The sequence below is a fragment of the Sceloporus occidentalis genome, unplaced genomic scaffold (assembly GCF_023333645.1).
Source record: "Sceloporus occidentalis isolate IW3139 unplaced genomic scaffold, rSceOcc1.0.p SCAF_2, whole genome shotgun sequence".
In the NCBI taxonomy this organism is placed as follows: Eukaryota; Metazoa; Chordata; class Lepidosauria; order Squamata; family Phrynosomatidae; genus Sceloporus; species Sceloporus occidentalis.
In genome coordinates this window covers 246,127,736-246,154,658 of record NW_028316982.1, presented here as the reverse complement: position 1 = coordinate 246,154,658, position 26,923 = coordinate 246,127,736, and the positions used below count along the sequence as shown (strand labels likewise).

General features: G+C 39.5%; 1 protein-coding gene across 1 annotated transcript; it reads right to left on the bottom strand.

Moving 5' to 3' along the window:
• Window positions 1-2,834: 2,834 nt before the first annotated feature.
• MTMR6 (myotubularin related protein 6) lies at window positions 2,835-26,923 on the bottom strand. The gene is made up of 14 exons (XM_089512604.1): window positions 26,824-26,923; window positions 17,636-17,752; window positions 16,419-16,581; window positions 16,149-16,306; window positions 14,412-14,540; window positions 13,587-13,721; window positions 12,108-12,240; window positions 11,034-11,143; window positions 9,939-10,064; window positions 9,239-9,288; window positions 7,931-8,131; window positions 7,154-7,288; window positions 6,943-7,069; window positions 2,835-5,423 (listed from the first exon to the last, which is right to left on the bottom strand). Exons 1-14 carry the CDS (start codon window positions 26,845-26,847, stop codon window positions 5,160-5,162), a joined length of 1,872 nt encoding a protein of 623 aa, XP_089368730.1. The 5' UTR covers window positions 26,848-26,923; the 3' UTR covers window positions 2,835-5,159.

The window sequence follows — 26,923 nt, the reverse complement described above, 5'->3', positions numbered from 1 at the left end:
GTGCTTCCTCAGATGTAAGCCCCATTAAATTGAGAGCATTGTCTGAGTAAGAACCAGTGTGGTGTAGTGGTTTGAATATTTGACATTTGGGAGTTTGGGAGGCCAAGGTTCGAATCCCCACTCTGCTATGGAAACCCACTGGGGACTTTAGGCAGGTCACACACCCTCAGCCTCAGAGGGAGACAAAGGAAAACCACCTCTGAACAAATCCTGCCAAGAAAACCCTGATAGTTTGCCCTAGGTTGGACACGACTTCAAGACACACAAGTAGTAGTCTGTGTCTTGTAAGCATGCATAAGACTAGGCTCTTAAAACTCCTTAATGTAACTGTAGAATTAAATATGATACAGAAACAAAAACAGGCAGATCACTGGGATGCATAATTAAAATATGATGGAGGTTTGGGTGCAATCCTTCCCTGACAGTTTTTGGCAGGCCAGATGATGTCCTGACTAAAGCACAAGGTGGAAGCTTTCCACCTGACATTTTGGCAGAGATTTTGTTTCTTCTCTTTTTCCTTTTTTAGCTGGGCAAGATGGGGTGGGGTGGTGGGCCAGAAGCTAATCCCTTTTGTATTGGAGGTTCGCCTCGCCTGCCATCATACCTTGAATATAAGTCCCAACTGCCTCTACTAAACAACTTCTAGACAAGCCTGGTGAAAATGAACAGGAGCTGAACTGTAGCTGTTGTGTACCTTCGAGTAATTTCTGACTTATGATGACCCTTGAGGGGAGTCTGCCATTGCCTTCCTTCGAGGCTGAGAAAATGTGACCTGCCCAAAGTTATCCAGTGGGCTTCCATGACCAAACAGGGATTCGAACTCTGTTCTCTCAGAGTCCTGGTTAGACCACTACACCACCCCGGCTTCCATTAGAACACACAACTTCCATATGTACTTGATTTCAAGCATCTTATTACTTTCAGGGGGGAAAACAGTCTGCAACAGCCTTTCATGCTGGCGTATGGCTTTGATGAAGATTATATCATTTGAATCCACTGTGAATCATTAGGCACTATAAAGCTAAATTAAAACACTTAAGTGAGCAAGGGGAAAGAAATGGCAACAGCAACAATCTGAAGAAATTCCTTGACTGTTTGTAACAAGGGCAGCAGCTACGTTTTGTCATGCTGGCTTCATTCCCTCTCTTGATAAAGCCGCTGTGGGAGTCTTTGTTGAGCACAGAATAGATGGACAGGCTTCTCTTTTATACTGCTGGACTGCTAGAGTATTGTGCTATCTCTGCACTTGCCAGATGTGCTGTATTACTGCAAGAGTCTGATAAAAAGGTCTTTGGAAAAGGCGGAGAGAAAGATAACTGCAGCAGAAGAGAATACACAGGGCCAATTCCTACGCCTTTCTCCTATACTAAGGCAGAAACAGGACCCTATCCCTTCTCATTTCAGCCTGTTCTCTGAAGCATCCTGTTAAAAGGATTGCTTTTGTTTCCAACTGGCAAAGGTGGGTAAAACTGGCCAGTGGTAGGGAGGCTCCTGCCCATCTCTGCAGTTAGATGCTTTCAGGTTGCTGCATTCCTAGATGTAGGTCACTATAATTGGATATGTATGGAAAATGCATAAGCTCTGCAGAGTTCAGCTGCATTTGCTCATATGCCCAATTGGCAGCTGTCCTACAAAACCCAACGGCTGGAAATTTAAAGCTCTAATTAAACAAGAAGAACTTTGCTACACAATTAACTCTCACCCATAAGGCTCGTAACAGAATGGTTCCTATATGCACCTATGGGGATGCTTTAAAAATAAGCCGAGTTTTTCTTAGCAAAATATTGCTTCCACCAGATTTTAAAAAGAGCTTTTGAAAGGCAGTTTCATCCATAGGATGGCTCTGACCAAATACAGTTCTATTTTTAGATGCAATTTTGTGTTGCTGGTCTAAATAGGAGCACACCCTTCACCTATGATCGATATAGAACATAATTCCAAACTGAAATAAGAGCTTCCCCTGAAATACTCCACAACCAGTGGGGGAATCAATCTGAATAACCTGGCAAAAAAGGCCCAATCAGGAAAGCAAACTAGAATCTTCATCCGAGCAATTTTATTTTATACACTTTGAAAAAGTGATCATGCTGGCTGGAGATTGTGATAACTGCAGACTAAAAAAAGACCTGTTTCCAAATTCTGGTTTTATGGCCACTTCTTGATCGAAAACCTAGGCTCTTCAGTCTTGTGTGCTTTTTTACTAATTTTTCCAAAATGATACTAACTGGAATACTCTTTCCTCCTCTATCCCAAATTGTGTGTACAGAATTAGTAGCATCAGATTATTTGCTCCTAGGAAGACTGCAGCAGAGTATGCAGGAATCGGAGTGTTCTGGAAGAAAGGCTTGCTGGTGAGCTGGAACCCATAACATTACACTCAAGAGAAGAATATATTATTAAAATTTACAGAATATGGCTTTCTGAGCTTTTTCTTGTTCCAACCATTTTGCTTAAATTTATATGGACTTATCAATAAATATCTACCTGAGTTACAGGAGCATTTCCATCTAAATCGAAGATTAAAGTAAAAGACTAAAGCAGATTCTATAAATATTGTCTGAAGCTACATCTTAATTTTTTTCAGTTAATGGTTACTACAAGCATAACAGCTTTTGCTATTATTGTTGTGCATAGAAATACATGGTTAAACTTTTTCCTTCCCCCAAAGACTGCTCATAAGCTTCCCCACTAAAGCTAAGAGGTGTAGTTTATTTTTATCAGGTAAGTTGGGACGGAAAGGGTTAGTTCTCCTCATGTTCCACTGCTACAGTATTGACTACCCCCACCTTTCCCATGAGTACTGTTTTTAAAAAACACACAAAGACACAACTTCAGGCAGTAAGTTCAACATCACATCTATTTTGCCCCAAATCAGCTATATGAGAATGTTTTCACTCCTATTACTGAAAGTACTTGTTTCAAACATTAATTCTGTGGCTTTTACAAAAAGCCTTATATACATGGTTTATTATTATTATTATAAAAAAGATTACAAGAAATAAGCGATACATTTAGTCTCATATTTTTAGTGTTTCATGTAACATAGGATGTTATTAATCTATAGCACAAGATTAAAGGGAGAAAGAGGCCAAAGGCACGTTCTTCTCTTTGTTCTTTCCAAAAATCAGAGTTAATGCAAAATCTATAACATGATTAAAATGGCACAATGTTACACAGGAATTACTACATTGAAAGCCAGGTCCCTCATTCTCTTCCCACTCAATGTTTGTTGTCGAACGCACCTATCATTGATATGAAAACAACTTACACCTTTTCTAAGCACATTATAATACTAAGTAGATAACCTCTTAAAACGTTCACACCAAGGTTCCTCCCCAACCACACAACACTGCCAGCTCCATTTGATTATGATCTGTGTTGCTCTTGTTACTGAAGCTAAGATCCCAACTAGAACAGAAAGAGACATAGCCAACTGTGTCAAGTTTCACATGGCACGTTGCAGTTTTGACCAAACAGCCTTCAGGGATTACAGCAAGTCTAAACTAATTTTCACTGTTAGCCAAATAAGCATTTGATCCCTCAGGTACAAATTAGCCTAGCCTACCACCCAGGGAGCCTAATACCTCAAGGCATAGATGTTTATAATCTCAGCTCTCAAAACTCATTTCCTTTCCTTCATTTGGACAATAAAAATAAATTAGAAAAAGCAAACAAGAGGCAGGCTCGCACACTGGCAGCAAATCCATTCTTTTTCCTGGGGAAGTAGAAATGAAGGCACTGGGGGCAAATTCGATTTTTTTATATAAGGTGCAAAGTATAACTTTCCGAATACAAACCATCTTGTTAACTAGAAATCATTTTGATTCCCAGGTGGTAAAACTGAATTCCTAGGATGTGAGCATTAACAAGTTTTCAAAGCAAGTGGTTTTACACAACCTGAAGCCAGCTTGCCTTTAAATGTGATGTTTATTTCTTCCTTAGTTCTCAATCAAGAGTGGTTGCCCCCTTAGTATTTTATAGAACCTCTTTGTGTATTTTGTTAGTACTGTGTTTCTACTGGTTAAAAATGTTTGTGTGTATATGGGATTGGGAGTGGAGGGTAAACACAAATGCTTTTGTTAAAAATAGATTTGCAAAATGAACCCAATCCCTGTGGACAGCCAGCAGTGCATCCAATTCTATATAAATATAGAATATTTCTTTTTCTTGTTTGATGCCCAAACTCTTTCTGGAGCAGTTGCCAAATCTGCTAAACATTTGAATGCTTGACCCGTCTAAAAAATAGGCTTTGCTTACTACCATTTTTGTTTTCACCAAAAGGAACACACACATAATGGTTAAGCATTGGTTATATGTCTCATCATAACACCTGTCTTTCAACTAGCCAAGTAAGAATTGTGCAGAGGATTTACAGCCCCATGGTGCAGTTTCAATTCATTAATCATCCAGGCAACTAATTTTCTTGGGCTTTTTTTCATAAAAGGACATTTAAAGAAAAGAGAGCAGAACTCTATTATTACAGGTGAAAACTAACATATCTACAGCCAGAATCTACTAAGTATCTCTTTCTGTTTTAAAATCACATTGCATTATTCTGGAGAAGCAAAGTAAATTCAGAAAGTCTCTGTGAACACTCCAGGGTATCTCAGAATATACTGCTCTTAAATAAGAGAGGACAGATTGGGGGGGGAAAATGGAAGAGTAGCTTTTTCCTCATTTGTCATACAGTACGTTCAATGGCAGTTGAGACATCAAAATTAGTAACAGGCAACACATTAAATAGGAGTACACATACACTGTACACACACACATTTATGGCCCACTGTCCCAATATGAAGGCTGCATTGTTTGAGAAGTAGCTCATCAGATATCATCTTAACCATTTGGCAATATACACATTAAATAACATTTTGAGTTACCTAGTGCAAAGTTTAGTTTGTTATATTATAGCAGCTCCATTCCTCACTTCTTATAAGCCACAAAAGATTTACTATGTTCTCCACATTTCTTTCAATAATGTTAAATTTAATTACTTCTCACAATAGCATTTCTTTAACTAGTGTGCTGTTTTAGTTCTACATTCATGCAATTCTCCATTACACCAAAGAGTTTTTGGTCATGCTCCAGGAGAAAAGCCTCACACAATGCCCTGTCTTGAACTTCAGTCTTTTCAGAAACAGCAGTACTCAACATGAAATTTAACATGTCATTCGTGCCACTCCATACTCCAGGCTCACAACACTGGGTTCCGTCTTGGAGAGCTCTTCCATATACTCGCTGTACCGATTGTCTGCTGCATTGGAGCCCTCTATCGTCCGAATACAGTCATTTTCCTGTAAGAGAGGTTGCTCCTTCTTAAAACACTGCAATGTTTTAAGGACTGGTGAAACGGGACGAATGAATCGCAAAGGCTCCTTGGTGAAGACATCATCCAACTCTTTTTTTACATGGTGCTCTAGTTTCTGGGATGAAAGAGAGTAATTCAGGTTTTGAGTTAATTCTCTACTTTTCCACTTGTCTAGATTCTAATGAACCACTGCTCATGCCCTATCCCTTACCTATCAGATTCCTCCCCTTGAACAGTCAAAGATGTCCTGTACCAAGCCCAATAATTTATTTATGTAGCACAGTATTGTCTTATTATGATCAGCTGTGCATTTTTCATTTTCTGTCTCAGCTAGATATCCTTCCCAATGCTGCTACCTGGGATAATTTTATTTAGCAATATACTTGGGTCTTCAGTATGCAAATAATGTGCTCTGCTCCTGAACTATATTCCCTCTGATCATCCCATTGCCTCTCTTCAGAGCTTGAGAAGTTACTTTTAAGAAGATCAAGAACAATAGAAAACTAATATTATCCATTACTAAGCAGTGGAAGAATGATGCTCTGGAACAGCATTTTAACACTTTTTAGTTATGGGTGGCTTCGTCATCTCTTTGTATTAATTTGTCTTCAAACTTAACTTTCTAACCGTCATTCTTCTTTTGTTTTCTCTGCACCCTATTGCTCTTGAGTGACAAAATTACATACAGCAATATTTGTAAGAGCCCCCCCCTCCCCTCCATGGCAACTGACTCCATCCGGCCTGGAGGAAGTGAAAAGATAGGCCCAATGCCATCAGCCTACCCTTAAGAAGAAGAGCCCTCCCTCCAGTCCATCTGCCTTGGTCCAGGCCTCAGAGAGAGAAGAACCATTGAACTTGATCCTCTTCCCCACCACCATTCCCTTCTCCTTTTGTGTCATGTCTTTTACATTGTAAGCCGCTCTGATAGCCTTTAGGACTGAAGGGCGGGGTATAAATACCATAATAAATAAATAAATAATCTTTTGCCTATCTGCTGATGCAAACAGCATGCCTGGACAACCATCCAGGCATAGTCCATTAGCAATGCCCGCAAACAGCATGCCTGGACAACCATCCAAGCACAGTCCATTAGCAATGCCAGCTATAGAGATTAATCCTTCAAGCAAGAAGATGTTAAACCTAGACACCATATACTGTAATACTATACAACAGACATTGACATGCATGGCAAGGACTCAAACTGAACTAGACAAATGTCTTTTAATGTTCTTCAACAGGGAAGGATCTAATTTCCAAATGTTGTTGGGCTGCAACTCCCATCATCCCTGTCCCCTGACTATTCTGTTTTGGGGTTATGGGAAATTCAACATTATCTGGAACACCACATGTTCCTCACAGTCCTCGTCCTGAACTGTTCCAGCCCATCTGTTTATTTTATCAAATGAGAGTCGTGGCAGAATGCTAGCCAGTTACCAAGGTCACAAAACAAAACAAAACAAAACAAAAAACAAATGGTGCCAAAATCAATGCAAAGAAAATGTAATTTTAAAAAGCAACATTTGGGGGTGAGACTTTGAAAATACTAAATTATGTAAGAAAGGAATGAACTTTTAGGAGGAAAGCAGCTTGGTGTCAAGAGTCTGAAAGAAAAACAGTTATTTGCATTTACTCACAGCTTCCAATTCTTTAATGTCTTTCTCTAGCAGTTTATTTTGGTCATTCATGCTCATGACATGGCTGAATACAGACTGCCTGGGATGCATTGTATGATCAAACTGATGATACATGTTTCTCCAAAACCTGTAGGAAACAATCATATTATTGTTTCAATACATCAGTCTGATTGATGGAACATGAAATATAAACATATATTTTAAAACTTACTTAAAATTAAAGGATATGGTGTCAGGCTCCAGAACTGCAAATGACTGAGAAAAAGTCTCACTGTAGATAGGGTTTACATATTTCTCACGTTCCTCCAGGAGGAAAGGCCACAGTGAGTAAGTCTTCTCTTTCAATCTGGAGATAAACAGACAGCCAAATCAGTTGTTCTCAGCAGCTGAAGAATTTATACATCCTATCTCTTTGGAAAGGTATACATGACATGAGAGATCTATAAACTGGAAATCTGCCACAAAGCGGACAGACAATAGAACTGGGCTGCAGCTGAAGTACTGTGTGATTTTCTTTTAATCTACCTACCCCCACCCTCATTGTATATCCAATTTACAAGAGTAGAAGAGAAACAAGTGAATACTTAGCTCTCCTCTATCCCTGCTGGAACGTAGCCATTTGGAGGCAGATTTAAATCAGTGAAACTGGATGCAGAGGAGGGCAACTGAGGTCACAGGTTCTTCTCTCTTCCTGATACATGTGGCTCTCAAATGTTGGTGGACTGCAGCTCCCATTAGCCATGGTCAGCACAACAAATGACAAAGGAAGATGGGAGCTGTAGCCCACCCCTCTTCTAAAGAAATTTATTCTCTCAGGAAGACTTTGAACCACTTTCTCCAGTCCAGCAAAGCTTGTTTCCCACCAGAGATATTATCTGATAGCTTAATATTTAACAGCCCCTGTGGGAAGACTCCCTGATTGCTCTTGCTAGAGAAGAGCAAGAGGCTGAGGTGCTGTGTGCAACATACTGTTAGTAAAAAGCCCTACTTGAGCTCCTCTCGTTCTTTTTGGCAGTTTCCAATGAAGTTTCCAAACTGGCATGAATGGATGTGTTCATGGATCTGAAGGAGAAAAGCCTCATTGTATTCAAAGGCTCGTGGAAACTGTTCTGTCAGGTGCCAGACGCTTTCTAAAAACTGGGTAAACACTGGCGAGATTTCCTTTGGGTCACCATCCAGCTGGCCACATCTATAAAACATATTCCAAAATAATGAGAGACAGAATACTGTGCTTGGGATCTCCTAACCCTTGCTATATGAGGATCATGAGGAAAGCACTCTCTCACTACATGAATGTAGTGATCCAGTAAATGAATCATAGAATCATAGAGTTACATTAGATGTTACATTAGAAGTTTTGTTTTTCATTAGAAATAAGTGTTACAAGAGCACTTTAGGATAAAACAGGAAAATACTAGACAACTAACCCCGAGTAACCACAGGAATGCAGTAAAATCAAGGTATTAAACATTAGTGGATAGAAATAAAACAAAACTTGTGCAGATTTGCACAATCATATTTTAACTGCTCTATTTTAAACAGCACATGCCATTCCAAATCACAAATTATTTTCTGGAAGGCCAAGCTCATTTCAAAAGCTCCACATCATGTGACAAGGAGTAGGATGGTGGTAGAATGGACTGGTTGTTGAAGCACAAGCACAAGTTTCTTTTGGTAAATGGAACTGCTCAGAGCATAGAAAAGTTAGCTTTTTGGACTACAACTAGCAGGCTATGTTGGCTGTGGGATTCTGGAAGTTGGAGTCCAATAAGCTTAACTTTTCTCATAGTACATTAAGAAATAAAAAACAATAAAAGCATCAAGTTGGGGCCCTGGAGCAGGGATAGTGGTGGATTTTAATTCTATACATAAGACAAGCAAATAATTCATCCAGAAAAAAAGATCATTTCCAGGAGGTAGACGCTCTAAATTAACTAGTGTCATTACAAAATGAAAGATAAATTCCAAGAGCTAGAAGAAAGCCCTGAAAACGCCAAGGGTTAGAACCCAAGGGTTGTGTCAGCTCTCTGATCATTTCCTGCACCTTAGTAACATCTTCTGAAGAATGCCCCATCTGAAGAGGAATTATAAAAAACCAAACAAAAAAAACCAGGCTAAAACCCATATTTGGGCTAAAGTCATGCAAGATTATAAATTATTATCTTTGGATGTTACTAAAGTGCAGATTATAAATAAATATGCAAGCATATATTAGTAATATGTAGGCATATAAACAAAATATTAATTAAGCACTATGAAAAATTAAAACATAGCATCTTGAAACAAATTGCCTTACCTGTCTGAAAATTTATGTCCAAAAGCAATCCAATCTTTCTCTATCAAAACCTAGAAGAAAGCATGTCATATATATATATATTATGCCATTGGCCTAGAAGAAGCCCAGCTCAAATATATTTGGTTGATTTCAAACTACTGTCAGAATTGAAAACAAAAACAAAACAAACCCCCAACCAAAACCAAAGCAACCCCCCCCCCCATAAAATAGATTCAGCCTATATTTTTAAAAATAAGCACAGGAATCAAATCAGTATTTTCCAGCATAGTGGTACCTCCATTTTACATTTATTGAAGAATCAAGGAGTTGCTCTTCCATCTGTGTTTCAGATAATATTAAAATTAATCATTATTTTAAAGTGCAGGTACACATTATAGTCTGTGTGCTACTGATGTAACTTTCATTTGAAATGTATTATTTTCTATATGAAGCTTAATGTGTGTGTGGGCAAGTAATTTTTAATAATGATGAGCAAATTCTAATCCAGGCCATAAGAACCACATTACACTCCAGATGTTGAACTGCGATTCCCATCAGACCTTGTTAGTATGGCCAATATGAAGTATGTTGTTAGTGGCATGATTCCCACCCCTGTTCTAGTTCAGTTCAAAAATATTATTACTCGGCAAGTGCAAGTTCAAAGTAAGACTATTTTAGCATGTTTCAACAGCTAGCAAATCAGTTTGTCTCGAGTACTCACCATGAATCCTTTAATTGTTCTATAAAATGGATCCAACAACAGAGAACCCAGGGAACAAACTTGAGAGGTTCGGTCCCAGCCATCAGAGCAATGTACCAGCACACTTGCACTCTCCAAAGCTATGGCCTGTGAAAAGGATAACAAAATTTACTCATGCGTTTCTCACAAGGAAAAGTAAATGGTTCAGTTTGATTAAAACATACAGTCTATTCCACTTTTAACAATAGTGTCTGAGCATCTTCTCTTGGTGCATGCAGGCACATTGATAGAGCGAGATATATCCTTGCTTGGATCTGTTCTAACAATGCTAAAGTTTTACAGTCAACTGCATGTGGGAACAAATGTTTCCCTTCCTAATGTCAAAAGGTAATCAGCCTGCTGAAGCTGACAGTAAAAGCCACATTATCTTAGGAAAAGAAGGGGCAATTGCAGACTACCCAGGGCCCAGTTTTGACCACTGTGTCAGCTCCAATGAGCTACGTCTGCCTATAAATGGGCTGCTGCATGACCAGAAACTTCTAGTTCTGCCACTTTTTTAAGTGACTTGTATACTTAGAGTGGAGAGATTGCAAGGAATGCTATGTGCTGTTCCTGGAGGCCTCTAGTGTGTGGCTTTGGGGGTGCAGGTTAACCCATCCACAACTGAGATGGTCTAGTGGTGGCTCCAAAAAGCCTCTGGAGGCCCACATGTGGCCTGCAGGTCACAATTTCCCCACACGTGCCTTAGCAACACAGGAGGTTCTTACAACATGCCTGACAAATAATCCATCTTGTCACCACTGTTTCTTTCCTGACACAGAGCAGAAATGCAGGGCCATCAATGTAATCCTTTTAAACTGAACCTACCAGGGATTGAACCTATTACTTTTTTCATGAAATATATGTACTCTGAGCTACTGTCCCAACCTACACTGGGAAATGGGGAATTCGCTCAATGTGACAGCAGATTACAGAGCCTTGAGCAATATATCCAAGTTCATTTGATCTGGAGCCAGAGATTATTGCTTTAGTAAGGTAACGATTATTTGATATTTGATGAGATATTAGATTTTTGGGTGACACAGCCTGGAATACAAATCAAAGAATGTTCATTACTTTGGCTAAGAAGACTGCAGCATCCAACATTGCTTTGATGTGGCGCAGCCATCCAGAGTTCTCCAAACCAGAAAGAAAGTCATTGACTGATAGGCCTCTTGTTCCACAGACTAAGAAGGAAAAAAATTCTCTGTTAATCTTGAATATTAGCTACCCTTTTTATAGAGATACCCAAAGTTTCCTTCCCTTATCTCATCTAGAGCCTGTGAACATATGAAAAGAGAGGATGTTGAATTACCTGGGCCACTGAAATCTTAAATATGTTTCATGAAATAAAAATGGAGGTCTCAGTCATTATGTAGAAAGTACTATGTTCAGGAACAGTTTACAAAGCTAGCAGCAATCACACACAACAAGTCCATATGAGTATCCATCCTCACCCTGCTGCACTCCACTATTTATCACAGGGTTTTCTATGCAATTGCTATGTGGCAGCAAACTGGTATAAATTGGTCCTTCCCACAATCAGTTTATTTCTGCAATTACATCACTTAAACAGGTACACCACTGGAAAGTGGCCATGGTATCTCAGCATGTTCCCAGGTACCAAAGAATGTAAACCTGTCCTTTAAACTGTAGATACTTACACTTGGAAATATCAATGTAGCTACTGTAGACACTCAAAGTGCTTCACATTTTGGGTAGCACACAGGTAACAAGCAGTGTTTAATAAATAATAATAATAAAACTTTATTTATATCCCGCCTCTCTCTTAATGACAATTGACAGTTCACAAGCAGGGTTAAAAGCATACACTTTTAAGTTGAAGGGGTTTCACTTCCCTACGTCTGGAAAAAAACACTCTCTAGTCAATTGGAGGTCCTCTAGCACTATTCTATGTCAGCATCCGGCAGGAGCTGACCATAGAGTCACACTGGAGGACCTCCAAATGCTTAGAGCAGGGGTCAGATGCGACAGTTACAGCAACAAAAGGTATAGCTCACAACTGTTCTTTACTCTTCAGTGGCTACAACATAAAAAATTTATGCAGTAAGTTCTCAGTATGAACTGGATTTTGTATTCAAATCTTGTAATCTAATATTTTAAAGCTCTAAGAAATACATGTATACATACCTTCTACAAGTTTCTGAAGACTGGATCTCATTACATGGATATTTTCAATGCCAACAAACTGGAATCTAATATTAGAATAGTTGTCTTCATTTTCATAGCCTTTACCTGCTGCCCTATTTGCCATTGCATTCAGCTTGAAGAAAAGGAAGGTACAGTAGAAAAGGAACAGTCATTAATTATCATATTCATAACATGTACTGTGACCAGAATATGCTTGAGAGTGAGGAAAATTATGGTCGCTTGAAAGTATGCTTTCAGATCATACAACAGATCTGTCTGTACTGATCACCACCTCCCAGGAAAGCCAAGTCACTAAGCATGTGTAACATGTAGTATAATATTAGGGAGGAGTATCTGAAGTCTCCTTACACTGTAAAGTCATGCTCTGATATAATTTTCTATTTTCTATTTTTATTTTTTTGTTATATTATTTATTCCTCTCCTCTTCCTGGTCTTGCAACTTAACCAACAAAAGATGCAGATAAAAGCTCACATCACTAAAAACCTACAAAAGTTAAAATAGAATTACACTATAAATAGTTATAAGTAATTTTAAAATATTTGTATTAAATAGTAACAAATATGTACACATTATTAAAAGCCTTTTTGCCATAGTCAGTTCTGAAGGCAATCAAAACAAAAAGGTCTTCACCCATCACCAGTAAGACATGATGAAGGGAACTGATCTAGCCTCTCTAAGGAAGAGAGTTCCAAAATCTCGGAGCAGCCACTAGGAAGGTTGTCTCCCATGTTCCCACTAAATATACCCATGAGACCGGTGGAACAGACAGAGGAGCCTCACCTGACAATCTCAAACCTTGGTCAGGTTCACATGAGAGAACCTGGTTATTCAACTCCCTCAACATGAGCTGTAAAGCACTTTATAGTTCTTAGCCAGTACTAGATACAAAAAGAATTAGTACTTATCACAGCCACCTATGCTGGATAATTGGAAATAAGCATTGCCCAGGCCTAATATACTATGCCTGGGATTCAACTACTTAATTTGGTTCTCCCCTGAAACTTCTGGCATATCAGACGGTTGTTTGTTTGTTTTTAACTAAGACTTCCCCATGTCCTAATAAACCATTCCCAATCATTATTTGCTTTTGAAAATATTGTCAATTTTCAAAGTGGTTTACCTGATATGGCAAGGTACAATTGTGAAAAACACCACACAACAAGCCTCTTGGGGGAAAGTAATTCATTGTATAGGTATCTGGATCCTGGTCAGGAGTTTCAATCAACACAGTCCTTCAAAATGGTAAATATACATATCCATAGGAAATAATTTTATACGGGTACAAAAACTGCATATACAGGACATTATGTCGCTGCACTCAGAAAACTGATGGCTGAGCTCTAAGAGAAACTGCCCTTTAACAAAAAAGCACACTTCGGGCAAGAATAATCCCATCTCATTCCTTTGCAGTTCAGAACTATAGTATCAACACTGAAGTAAAACCAAAAGATACATACTTTAGGCCTGGTGTCTACAACATACATGTAGTGATTTGTTGGATTGGCTTTACTGATTGCTTGCAACATATGTTCATCCTCCAGACATCTGGCGCTGAATCCTGAAAGAGGTTGACTACACCTGCAAATGGCAGCCTAGTGAGAAGACAGAAAAAGGTAAACAGAAATAATATAATAGGTCAAAATGAACATTTTAAAGGACATAAATAGCAGACTGAGTGCTTAGTTTAGTGTTTTATTTTCCTGTAAATATAGCAAAAGATGAAATAGGATGCTCTGGACTCTGCATTCAATGCCTTCAGAAGAAAACTGAAACATTTCATAGAGTATATGGTTGCTACTGGTACAAGTAGAAAGGATATGCCCGGATTTTAGTGACGAAGTTGAGCTAAGAGGACAAATTATTTTCTTAAAGAGATACAGTTTGCATTACATACAGAAGTATATTTACAAGTGAAGTCAAGACTCATTAGTTTTCCCAAGACTCACTGGCTTTCTAATAAGCCAGCAAGCATGATATTAGTTTTAGGTTCATCATGCCCCCCCCCCCCCCATTCTTTGTTTTTCTGAATAGAATGAATAATTGCTACAAAAAAAAACCCCTCCAAGTTGTAAAGGTCCTATTTCTGGAACTTTCACAAATTTAGTATAGCAAAGTGATACCTATATAAGGGGTACTTAGCACATTGTAACACAGCCTTAGCATCCATTTTTGCTCAACTACAATAGATCTAGGCATCTATGTTACCATACTTACCACTTATCTTTTCCTGTGTTGGAAAATGGCCTTTAGCCCACTTGCACTGAAAGGAAATCAGACTATACCTCATTATCTTTATGGTAATATGACAGCACAGGGAACCTTCCTTTGCTTCGGAACTTAGAACTGCCAACAATTATGGGCTTGCTTGCACTCCTGGGAACATAAAGTTCTCTGGGATATGTTTCACAAATCTAAATGGGGAAAAAAGGAATTATAAGAAACTTCACTCAGTTTAGATCAAATACATAAGAATTTACTGAAATCACAGGCAGAGCTGAACCTGCATAAAGGTTTCATTTTTGCCAGAAACAGCTGGAATGGAATCATGAACTAGAAGAGCTTTGATACCAGAGCATTACAAGTGGGTTCTAGGACAAATTTAATGAGGGACTACAATGCAGCTTCAAGTACAAGGAGCACCATAACTTTAACCCTCTCTCTTAGAGTTGCCTAGAACAAGGAAGAAGTAGTAGAACAGCAGAGCTTCAAAAATTACTTTTCTGCTGTACTCCCAAGAATCCCCCAACCAGCAGCAGTAGCTACTGGATAAGTTGGCTAGAGGATTCTGGGAACTGTATTCCAAGGAATTAATTTTTCCATGTTCTGCAAAGATACCAAGCATCTATCTGCTATGATGGCAATGGGAATTTAGGAGTTTAGCCCAAAAGAGTAATTATTTTCAGCTCTGTGAAAACAGGAAACAGCTATAAACAGGCTAAAAGTTCAGCAGATTTATGTGGGGCAGTGTCTTTGCCCAGAAAGTCAAGTTAAAGGCCACCCTTTATAGGTAATAAAGGATCACCAAGTGTGGTGTTGACTCCCACTTCAATAATCCCAATGATTAATTGGTCAGTATTTCCATAATGGTGTTCAACAACTTTCCTGGACATTTTCAAACGAAAGATTTATGTATGTTTTTAAAGTGTGCAATTGTAATGATAGCTGTCACAAATAGCATGGGTTTTTAAATGGCATTTTCCATTAAAAATATTAACATGGGGAAGATGGTAAAAGTTCATGAAAAATTGTAAATATTTCTCATCTAAGGAATCCTATCAGTTACAGGTCTGAAACTGATAGTCACCAAAACGAATCCAAGAACAAACCATTTGTGAAGAATCTTCACATCAAGGTACACTAAATTTCTCCCAGAAAAAAACTGGTCCATTAAGAACTTTGACCAAGTTACAGAAAAAAAAATTGAGTGTAGAATACACTGAGAATAATCTGGGTGCAGAATAAGCAATGGAATTCAGAAATCACAATTTAGTTAGTGTTTTTATTAAAATACTGGGATAGAAGAAATGACAATTAACCTTAGATGGAACTCAGCTCCTGGCATTAACTCTATCTAAGGCCTGAAATGCACAGGCCAAAAGAAGCAGCTTCCGGATGCTTTGGGGGCATGACGTTTAGAGGATGCATGCCCCCAAAGTGGCCAGGTGGCTTGGGACCTGCAGTGACGGCCCGCTTTGGGAGCAGGCCATGTGGTCGCCGTGGTCCCGGTCCAATCACAGCCAGAGGCCTCTCCTTTCTGGCCATCTGATTCACCCCTAACTCTTTTCCAGAGACTTCTTGAGAAAGAATTATTACATAGACAAGGAAAAGGCTGCACACTCCACATAACTTTATTTCTTTATAACTTTAAATCTAAAGCCTGTGTACAGGCTCATGTGAAAGCTATTCATCTGATATGTGATGAAACTCATCAAGATCTACAAAGCCCTGCAAAATGAGACAAAACTTGAGACATAACATATGACATACTGTATAAAAAGCGATGTTTTGCCACTTATTACCTTATAATCACGATTCGCATCTGATAATTGCCAGTCCGAATTTGGCACGCCCATCCGATTGTACTCAGCTGTGAGGTCAATGAGCTGCCAGCCTTGTATTCGCTGTGTCTCCTTTTGTTTTGGATTGTATGAGAAGGCATACAGTTCATCGTATCTTGCTAAAACAAATCAGAAAGAGGGTGGAAGACAGGAATTTGGCCTATTTTTTGAGAGACAAAGCAGAGCACATCCAAATCCATCCCAGTGTAATGAAGAAGGCAGTTACCCTACCTGGTCTTGAGAGCTGAAGCAGGGAGTTATAAATATCATGACAATCTCTTTCTCTGGGAACAATGAAGTGAACTGTCCTGAAGTTCTTGCATTGGATCACCAGGGGGCAGCCTGAAGTAGTCAAGGCAAGCTTCTCCACTGCAGCAATGTGATGGTGCAATATCTGAAGTATGCAAGAATCCATAAAAGGTGCTTGAATCAAACAACAGTGTTCAGTGGTGTAATACTCAGTGACACCTGTATAATCATTGATATTCATACAATAACTACCAAGTCTGTAATATATACTGTTGTGGCTCGAGCAGTTTTGTAGATGTGCCAAAGAACAAAGCACACCCAGTGGAATTTTGACCTTTATTGACATATAAACACTATCAAACATATGTAAATTGAAAGTCTCTTCTCAAATTCAAAAGAAATTAAACAGGCAGGGTGTGTGCACACTGTTTGAGAATCCAAAGCAAAAGCTCTTTTGTTATTTAGAACATCTTACATGAATTCTACCTAGGATTTAAGCCATCTCTGACATTGAGGGAGATGTCAAGAGGCCAGAAAGGGCACAAACTCAACTATATTCTTGTTTCAGTATGAAGAGAAGAGAAGAGGAGGAAGGAAGTACTTAGCATGACTAGCTGTACATAATCATAGATTTGTCAGTGGAGTCCCTGAATTCTCTCTCTTTTCAAAGAATGCATTTAAGAATAATTGGTAAAGGCCAATTATTCAATAAAATTATGGACTTTTATTAGTTGACTATTTTACTTTAATCGGAATACTTTAAAATTAGCCTAAATCAGCTTGCAATGCTATGAATACAGGGAAACAATTATGCGTTTTGCACTGGGGACAGTGCTGTGTTGTGGGTGTCATTCTTTACAGGCTTCATAGTGCTTATCTCCACACAGATATATGAAAGGCACCTGGGCACCTCTGGTGGCTAAAGTAGAGCCTAGAAGTCTCGGATGAGTGAATTACAGTGATGCTCAAGCAAAGCAAGCTCATGGAAGCATAGCATTAAACATTCATTTCTAATAATTACCCTTCACATTCCCCATACTTAAACTAGCGAACAGCTATAATCCACATACCACAATCCAGAATAATAATTTTGGGGAGAAACTTACTTTGGCCTGCTTGACACTTAGAAGATGCACAATGGAAAAAGCAAAATGTAATTAAAGAAATGCGCTGTGAAAGAGTGCACTTAGAATGCTCACCCATATCTCTTTCTGGTTAGAGTCAATAAATAACAGATGAGTTGCTGTAAGATAAAGAGTTCCTGTTTGTGACTTGATGCTCGTGCTGAATCGGTCTAATAATTTCACCTGTTCAACCTGTGCATGGGAGGGGAAAAAAACAGGAAGTCCGCATGATGTACAGCTATGAACTAGAAACCTGACAATACATGTAAAGTCACTCTGTTTGAATTAAACATAGGCAACAAAGAAGTCAAAAATTATATTGCAGTGCATATCATGTTTTCAGTATATTTTCTAGAAATGAGCCTAAAAATTACCATCCCTAAATATCTGCAAAGTATCTTTCAATTTAGACCTCTGTTAAAAGCAATTGGTCGTGTTCACCCCAAAGAGACAGTGCTCAAAGGAAAAGAACTTAGCTCTTGACTCACCTACTGCTGACTTAATCCTTGCCCATCACAAGCCTATGGTCACTGACAAATTACCCTCAAGGAAAAGTGGCTCTTGACAGAAATAATGGTTTTTCAACCCATCCTATACAGTGCCATTATCCTCCTGTTAAGAGGAATACATGAGCCTGATGACACTGCAGCTTGTGGAGGTACAAGCCATGCATCTCCAATGTCTATTCCGATCACAGGACCGAGGGAAATCTATCCTTCATATCAACTCAAAAAACTATTCAAAACAAAACAGCCGTTAAAACCTGAGTATTTTGTAATGTACAGAAGTTCATCCATTTTTCAAGTTGTCTATAGTTTGCTTTATTCAAATCTCAACAGTAGTACTGAGAAACCAACAACAAAGTTAAAAAATGAAAGATCAAGCAAAGAAATGTTCTTTACAGTTTCTTGGCAAGGCTGCCCCATTAGCCTACGGCTAGACTTCTAACAATGGGCCTGGCACAAGATTCAAGAGCACACATCCCCTTAGTTCTTTGTGTAGCAGAATCAGAACTCAGGGGAAAATGCAGCAACAGAACATCCCACATCAGCAATGCATATATTTGCAATTCCTGGATACTCTAAGGTGCTTTATCTGTCTAGGTTAAAAGAAATGTTCAATGATTATGCATCAGTCCATTTGCTTTGACAATACTACCAGTAAAAAATTGATGAGGGTATGCAGTTTTCAAAAAAGTGATACTGCTGGTTTATAAGAAACAAACAAACAAACAAACAAACAAAAACCCTGAGGCTTTTAATCAGTAGTTTCAACCAGTTAAAACAGTGTCTGCAGAAATTCAATGCAAACACATATTGTAAATTAATTACAACTTCCTAAGCAGGTGAACTGGATTCGTGGCCACATCTTGGAATTATAGTGATTCCCCATTTATGAACTGCAAATACCCAATTACCCAGTCATCCTGCAATTATCTAGTCATCCTGCACTTTTTGGTTAAGTAAAAGCTGTGCACCAGGGAATGGTAACAGCTGCCCACTAGACATTGTTGGACTGCAACTCCCACAATCCTTCACCACTGCTTACAGTTGCATCAACTGATGAGAGTAGCAGTCTATCAACACCTGGAAGGCTACAGTTACTTGCCACTGCAGTACCCAAGTAAATGAGTAAATATAAGTACTATCTATAAAAGGTAGGACAGGAGGGGAGAAAATTAAGAAGAGATTTTTTTTTGCATTTTTAAAAAATGTGTCGTAATTCCTTTTCTCCATAAGTTATTTATGGATAAACTGTAAGAGTGCAGCTTTGAGGATAATAATGTGTGGAAGAACAGTAGATGAGAAGGTAGCCCAGTTTTATGACCTGTTGGATTATCCGCATTTGTCAACAGAGGAATAGACAAGCCATAAAAATATAGACTTAAGGAGTGGCAATTAAAGATCTATCTGGTATAGAGATCATTCCTGATGATGTGGGTAAGAATAAAGGAAGCCTTTCACCCTTTTTGTTTCCTTTTTTGAACTCCCCCAGAACAAGATCAACAGCAGTCATGTTACATATTATATTGAACTGGCCACCACACAGTTTGATGTTTTAACAGCTGCTTCCATTTTCCAATAGGTTACCATTTACAACCATATTAAACAGTTTCCAAAACACTCTTCAGATGCACATTCTTTCTTTTCACTGTATCATTTTACAATTATTTTAAGATAAGGTGTAAGAGTTTTTTCTTCAACTGTACCACCCACCACACCAGCATCAGAATAGTAACTCTTTTAAACTAAAGGTGAACAACTTGTGGCCTCTCCAGACGTTGTTAGATTATAACTCCCATCATGCTCATTCATGACTATGTAAGCTAAGACTGATGGGAGTTAGAATAATAACGTCTCACGGGCCATGTCCCAGACCAACCCGTTTTAAACTTCTGGTGTCTGAAAAGGAATCAGCCTCTGCTCCCTCTTTCGATCACATATAATTTTGATCAAAGAAGTTAAAAGATATTGAAGAACATTACTCAGCATGAGAAAGCACTGGTTACTGATTAAGATCTGTTGTGTTGACAGAGCATGCTACAATGGCAAACAGCCTTAGAGATCCCAGATAAGGCCAGTGATTTAAAATTAAGTACAGTCGGCCCTTCTTATACATGGATTTTTTTATACACAGATTCAAGCATACACGGTTTGAAAATGTTCCCAAAAAGTATAAATTTCAAATATCAAACCTTGTTTTTCCATTTTTTATAAGGGACACCATTTTGCTATGTTATTATATTTAATGGGACTTGAGCATCCACAGATTTTGTTATACACGGGGGATCTTGGAACCAAACCCCAGCGTATAACAAGGGTCCAATGTAATAAATATCTGTAGAAGACTCTTCTTCTCACGTCTAAAGATTTCAGCCATAATCTTACTTTGAATTTTGTTGTTATCTCATCAATTTAAACTCAAATCTAATGAAAAAAGAGTTATTACTATAGGTTTTGGTCTAAAGACCAGGTGGAGTTGAGATCGGAAACTTTTTATTTCACTGAGGGATCTATTGACAAATTAATAGCATGGAATGCAACATTACCCTTACAAAAATGCATTTCTTTTAAAAACGTAAAGTTTGAATTCACACTGAAAATGCCTTCTATTTGACAAGCATTTTTGGATGCTTTCTAATAAACAAAAACCAAGTAGAGGAAATGAAAAAAGGATTCCAGAAAGTGTTTTGCATTTCCAAATATTATCTCATAGAGAAAAGAAACTTAGAGCCTCTCTTGGCTGGCAGTCTCATAGAAAATATTATCAAGAACATGGGAAACGCCCAACTAAGAGATACAAGTGCAGCTATTTAACTACTCTTGATTACAGCACTGAACATGAGTAACAGATATAACTTGAGGTAGGTAAAAAAACAAAAACCTAACATGTGGAGTAAGGATAACATCTGTACCTTCAAGCAATTCAGATTCGTTCACCCTTCCTACCAAGAAAATACCACCACATAGGTCAGCTTACAAATGGGGGAAACAAGAAATTACTAGGACTTCCTTGGCCTTATGACTACATATTACATATTACTTTTACAGCCTTAATACTGTTTACATGGCAGCGTGTTGTACAAAGTTCAGAGGGACATGCTTGCAAGTTAAATATGTATATGGTCAACCCTTTTGTTCATGAACGTATGCCATCAGGAAGTCCCAAAGAGATGTTTTCTTTGTTACAAAAAAACAAAACAAATAATCTTGGTGCATAGCTGCAATTCTATATGTACATATTTATGTATACATGGAAGCACACTTAGAGACTGAGGCCTGTTACAGACAGGCCAAAATAAAGCTGCTTCGAGTCACTTTGGAGGTATGGTATTTCAATGATGCATGCGTCCTAAGAGTCCAAAAACCGCACCAAAGCTGCACTGCAGTCCTTAGGACTGGAGTGTGCCTTTGGTGCGGCTTTTGGACTCTTAGGACGCATGCATCATTGAAATACCATACCTCCAAAGTGACTCGAAGCAGCTTTATTTTGGCCTGTCTGTAACAGGCCTGAATTTCTTATCTTTCCTTCTAAGCCTTCCACTCCCTGTATGGTTTCCTTATCAGTTGGCAATGTTACCATCCACCCTTTTGATCTTGCATAATTGTTGTTGTTGTTAACTGCCCTTGAATTGATCTCGACTCATGGCAACCCTATGGATGAGAACTATCCAAGGTCCTCTAGTGCTCTGCTTAATTCCTGCAACCCCATAAAATCTGTGACCTCTTTAACAGAGTCCATCCATCTAGCATATGGCCTTCCTCTCTTCCTACTTCCCTCCACCTTTCCCAGCATTATTGTCTTTTCCAATGAGTCCTCCCTTCTCATGATGTGTCCAAAGTATGACAACCTCAGTTTGATCATCTTGGCTTCCAGGGAGGTTCCCAGCTTGATCTGCTCCAGGACTCATTTGTTTGTCCTTTTGGTTGCCCATGGGATTCTCCAGCACCACATCACTAATGGATGGATTTTCTTCCTATCTTCTTTCCTAATTGTCCAGCTCTCACATCCATACATGGTAATAGAGAATACAATGGCTTGTATGATTCTAACTTTTGTGCTCAGTCATATATCATTGCATTTTAGAATCTTTTCCAGTTCTTTCATACCACCCTCCCCATTCTTAATCTTCTGATTTCCTGACTGCAGTCCCCATTTCTAACAATGTTTTATCCCAGATATGGGAATTCTTTTACTATTTCTATTTCTTCATTGTTTAGGCTGAACTTGTGAAGGTCCTTGGTGGTCATTATTTTTGTTTTATGTTCAACATTAAGCCTGTCTTTGCACTTTCTTCTTTGATCTTCCTTAGTAGGTGTTCCAGGTCTGTGAGGTTTTCTGCTAGTATTATGGGGTCATCTGCATATCTTAGATTGTTGGTATTCCTTCCTCCTATTTTCACTCCTCCTTCTTCTGTGTCCAAGGCTGCTTTTCTTACAATGTGTTCTGCATACAATTTGAACAGATTGGGTGAAATAATACAGCCTTGTCTGACCCCTTTGCCAATTGGGAACCATTCTGTTTCTCCATGTTCTGTTCAGACAGTGGCCTCTTGTCCTGAATACAGATTCTTTATCAGGCCTATCAGATGTCTTGACACTCTCATATTGCCTTGGTTTTATCTTTTGCATCCTCTTCCTCAATGATTGCTCAAATTCAGTCTGTTAGCAGTCATATCACATCTTCCTTTATGACACTGCAAAATGAAGATCTTTCTTCATTCTCTCCTTACCCCAGTCTAAAATGTAGACCATGGTCTTTCACCTACCATTGTAATTTCTTCTTCTCTGATCTTTTATTACTTTACTCTGTACCCCTCATTTCTAGCTAGCATCCCACTGTCCAAATCATCTTGCTCTCTTATCACTTTGTCTTTAAATCACCAAACTTTCTCCTCCCAGATTTTGCACAAACCCTTTGTCATTCTTAGTTTCAAAGCCCTCCATGACATCTTTCCATCTCTGTACTTTTATACTGCAATATATCCAGACTAATAACCTTCACTGCTTCAGAGCCACCATACTCCACTCCCTGAAGATCACCTACCTCCTTAAAAAACTCTGTCTTTCCTCTATATTCTTTGAAACTACTTTCAGGAATGCCTGATGATATCTTTCTTACTTTGATCACATGCCTCCACAAGGACACCTTTCCCATAAAGCATTTAGCAAAGCACCTGTAGACACACACCCTACTTCCCACACCTGCTAAGATGTAAGGAAATAGTAATATGTATTGATGCTTAGCTGCATATTATTCATATAACCCCTTTGCAGTTCCACTGTGCCATGTTTTGGACTGTGAGCTTCCCTAGAATAGGAAATTATCCCCTCATAATTATAACATTTTATGAACCCATAACAAACAGTAAAGCGTACTGTAATTAGGAGAATTTACTTCTGAATAAACTGAGAGGATCAGATTAATCTGATTACTGTAGACTAAATGTTTGTGGACTAGAGCCTACTTTCTCCTACCTCTGATAAAATGGATTCCAATGCTCAGAAGCTTACACTGCAATGACAAGATCTAAATCTATTACATGAGTGCTTCTTAAGCCATCAGATGTTGAGCACTGGGAACCTATTTCCTCCTAATGTACCTGGGACCAGTAACTCCAAACACTTGTAGCAAATGGCACAGAGACCTGCACCACCCCACAGACCACCATTTTGGGTACAATACATGGTCACAAAAACATACATCAGCTCTAGCAGGGTAACATGGCTATGTCGTTAAACTGATTTATCAGGATATATACCACTATGGACAACAAGCTGCTTCATTAGATGCTGTTTAAACATCATGCTCACACCATACTGTATGAGATTCTGTCACATCTGCTAAATATCTAACTTAAAAGGAGGCAAAGAAACCAAGAGCCTATTTTGTAGATGCAGTGCATTTGCTGTTACAGACTTATGTCTGGAGTTTTAGATACACTGACCTGGGAATATGTCCCACCCAATGCAGTGCAGTTTACTGATGACTTAACATGATTTGGGGGCAGGGAGAGGTCTAAATACCCTAAAGGTACAAGATCCTGTCGGATCTTAGAAGCCAAGCAAGGTCAGCTCTGGTTAGTACACTGGACTCTGGAGACCAGGGTGTACTTCCCTGCTCAGCCATGGAAACCCACTGGATGACCTTTGGCAAGTCACACACTCTCAGCCCCAGAAATCCTTGTGACAGGTTTGCCTTAGGGTTGCCATAAGTCAAAAATGACTTGAAGGCACACAACAACCATAACAACTGAATTTTTCACCTCATCTTCATACCCACAACGTTTTGAATTTGAATTGACATTTTCACACACAACTTATATAGATCTGCCTCTGGATTCTCCACTCCAAGCATTCATCTGAAGAAGTAGGCTCAAGTCTACAAATGTTCATGCTACCAACTTCTTTCTTTCAGTTAGTCTCAAAGGTGCTGCAAGATCCTTTTGTACACTTTCTAACCTTCATTCTTCCTTTGTTTTTTCCTGTAGCCTGTTGTTCTTAAGAGACAAAAGTATATGCTCCATGAGAAGATTTCCTTTCCTTCAGTTAGTCTCAAAGGTGCTACGATATCCCTTTACATAACAATAACAACAAGCAAACACAGGATAGGCTCATAAACTAGTTATATGTCTGTAAGCCATTTTGCATCCTAATCTGGAGGGTAACGTGGGACAGAAATAAATATAATCATGATGATAGAATCATAGATGTTTGTGGACGAGAGCCTACTTCCTCATGCCTCTGACAAAATGGATTCTGCTGCTCAGAAGCTTACGACAAGTTCCCAATCTATTAGAACAGAGCTTCTTAAGCCATTTGAAGATGTGGGGCACTGTGCGTACACATAAGTCTCTCTCTCTCTCTCTCTCTCTCACACACACACACACACACAAATTCGTCCTGCACTTTGCAGCCACCAATTTGCTTTCCAACTGCTCTATTATATTTCATGATTCGCCAAATCACTGAGAAACCACGGGCAAGTCACACCCTCTCAGCCTCAAGGGAAGGCAACAGCAAACCTCCTAAGAACAAATCTTGTCATGAATACCACTGGATGGGTTCACCTTAGAGTCACCGTAAGTCGGAAATGACTTGAAGGCACACAATACACACACAGAGATACACACAATGTTGTCATTGTGGGCCTTCAAGCCATTTTTGACTTAGGACGACCCTAAGGTGGTGAGCCTATCATAGGGTTTTCTTGGCAAGTTTCTTCAGAGGGGGTTTGCCATTGCCTTCGCCTGAGGCTGTGACAGTGTGACTTGCCCAAATTCACCCAGTGGGTTTCCATGGTAGAGCAAAGATTAGAATCCTGCCTGTTCTTCAGTATCACAGCCTAGTGCTCAAACGAATACACCACACTGGTTGCACACACAATACAGTAAATAAACAACACGAGCCGTCAGGGCGTGCCCAAAAATAATTAAATCAAATTAAGCCATAACCCTTTCGTAGGATGTGCCTACACTAGCATAGCGGTTTGAGTGTTGGCCTACGACTTTGAAGACTTGAGTTCGATTCCCCGCTCAGCCATGAAACCCACTAGGAAAGTCACACTGTCTCAGCCTCAGAGGATGGCAAGGGCAACTGCCTTCTGAAGAAACTTGCCAAGAAAATCCTGTGATAGGTTCACCTCCTTAGGGTTGCCCTAAGTCAAAAATTATATGGAAGCACACAACAACAAAAGTATCTGCACCTCAGCCTACAACAGTGGTTCTCAACCTTTGGTCCTCCGGTGTTTTGGACTTTGTCCTCCAGAATCCCTACCTATCAGCTGGGAGCTGAAGTCCAAAACATCTGGAAGAACAAAGGTTGAGAACCACCGGTCTACAACGTCATGCAAACTTGCCAAGAAAACCATGTGAGAGGGTGGCCTTAGGGTCTCTATATGTCAAAAATGAAATAGAAACACACAACAACAGCAACAACAACTATCTACACCTCAGTCTCCAACATCATACAAGTCACACTCTCTCAGCCTCAGAGGGCGGCTGTGGCAACACCTCTCTGAAGAAACTTCCCACGAAAACCATATAATAATAGGGTGGATTTAGGGATCGCCATAAGTTGGAAACGACTTGAAGGCACACAATAACAACAAAAGTATCTACACCTCAGCAAGTCACACTGTCTCAGCCTCAGAGGATCATAGAATCCTAGAGTTGGAAGAGACCGCAAGGGCCCTCCAGTCCAACCCCATTCTGCCATGCAGGAACTCTCAATCAAAGCATCCCTGACAGATGGCCATTCAGCCCCTGCTTAAAGACCTCCAAGGAAGGAGATTCCACTACCCTCCGAGGAAGTGCATTCCACTGCCGAACAGCCGTTACTGTCAGGAAGTTCCTCCTAATGTTGAGGTGGAATCTCTTTTCCTGCAGCTTGCATCCATTGCTCTGGGTCCTAGTCTCTGGAGGAGCAGAAAACAAGCTTGCTCCCTCCTCAGTATGACATCCCTTCAAATGTCTAAACAGGGCTATCATATCACCTCTTAACCTTCCTTTCTCCAGGCTAAACATCCCCAGCTCCCTAAGTCGTTCCTCATAGAGCATGGTTTCCAGACCCTCCACCATTTTAGTCGCCCTCCTTTGGACATGCTCCTTTTTCTCAATGTCCTTTTTGAATTGCGGTGCCCAGAACTGGACACAGTATTCCAGATGGCGCCTGACCAGAGCAGAATAGAGTGGCACTATGACTTCCCTGGATCTAGACACTGTTTTGATTGATGCAGGCGGGAGGGAGGCCCCGGTCTACTACCTTCGTGGTGCGGATGTGCTCCATGATGCTGCTGCTTCTGCTGCCGCGCCCAAGACACTCTCTACAGCCCGACCGCCGCCTCCCGGCATCTCCTGGAGAC

What these genes read in the sequence shown, in the direction of transcription:
- MTMR6 (XM_089512604.1), bottom strand. Translation starts at nt 26,847, where the DNA reads ATGGAGCACATCCGCACCACGAAG. An exon ending in ATGCGAATCGTGATTATAAG is followed by an intron (nt 14,541 to 16,148) that starts GTAATAAGTGGC and finishes TTCCCCATTTAG; the next exon opens with ATTTGTGAAACATATCCCAG. An exon ending in AAAGAACGAGAGGAGCTCAA is followed by an intron (nt 7,289 to 7,930) that starts GTAGGGCTTTTT and finishes GTTTATCTCCAG; the next exon opens with ATTGAAAGAGAAGACTTACT.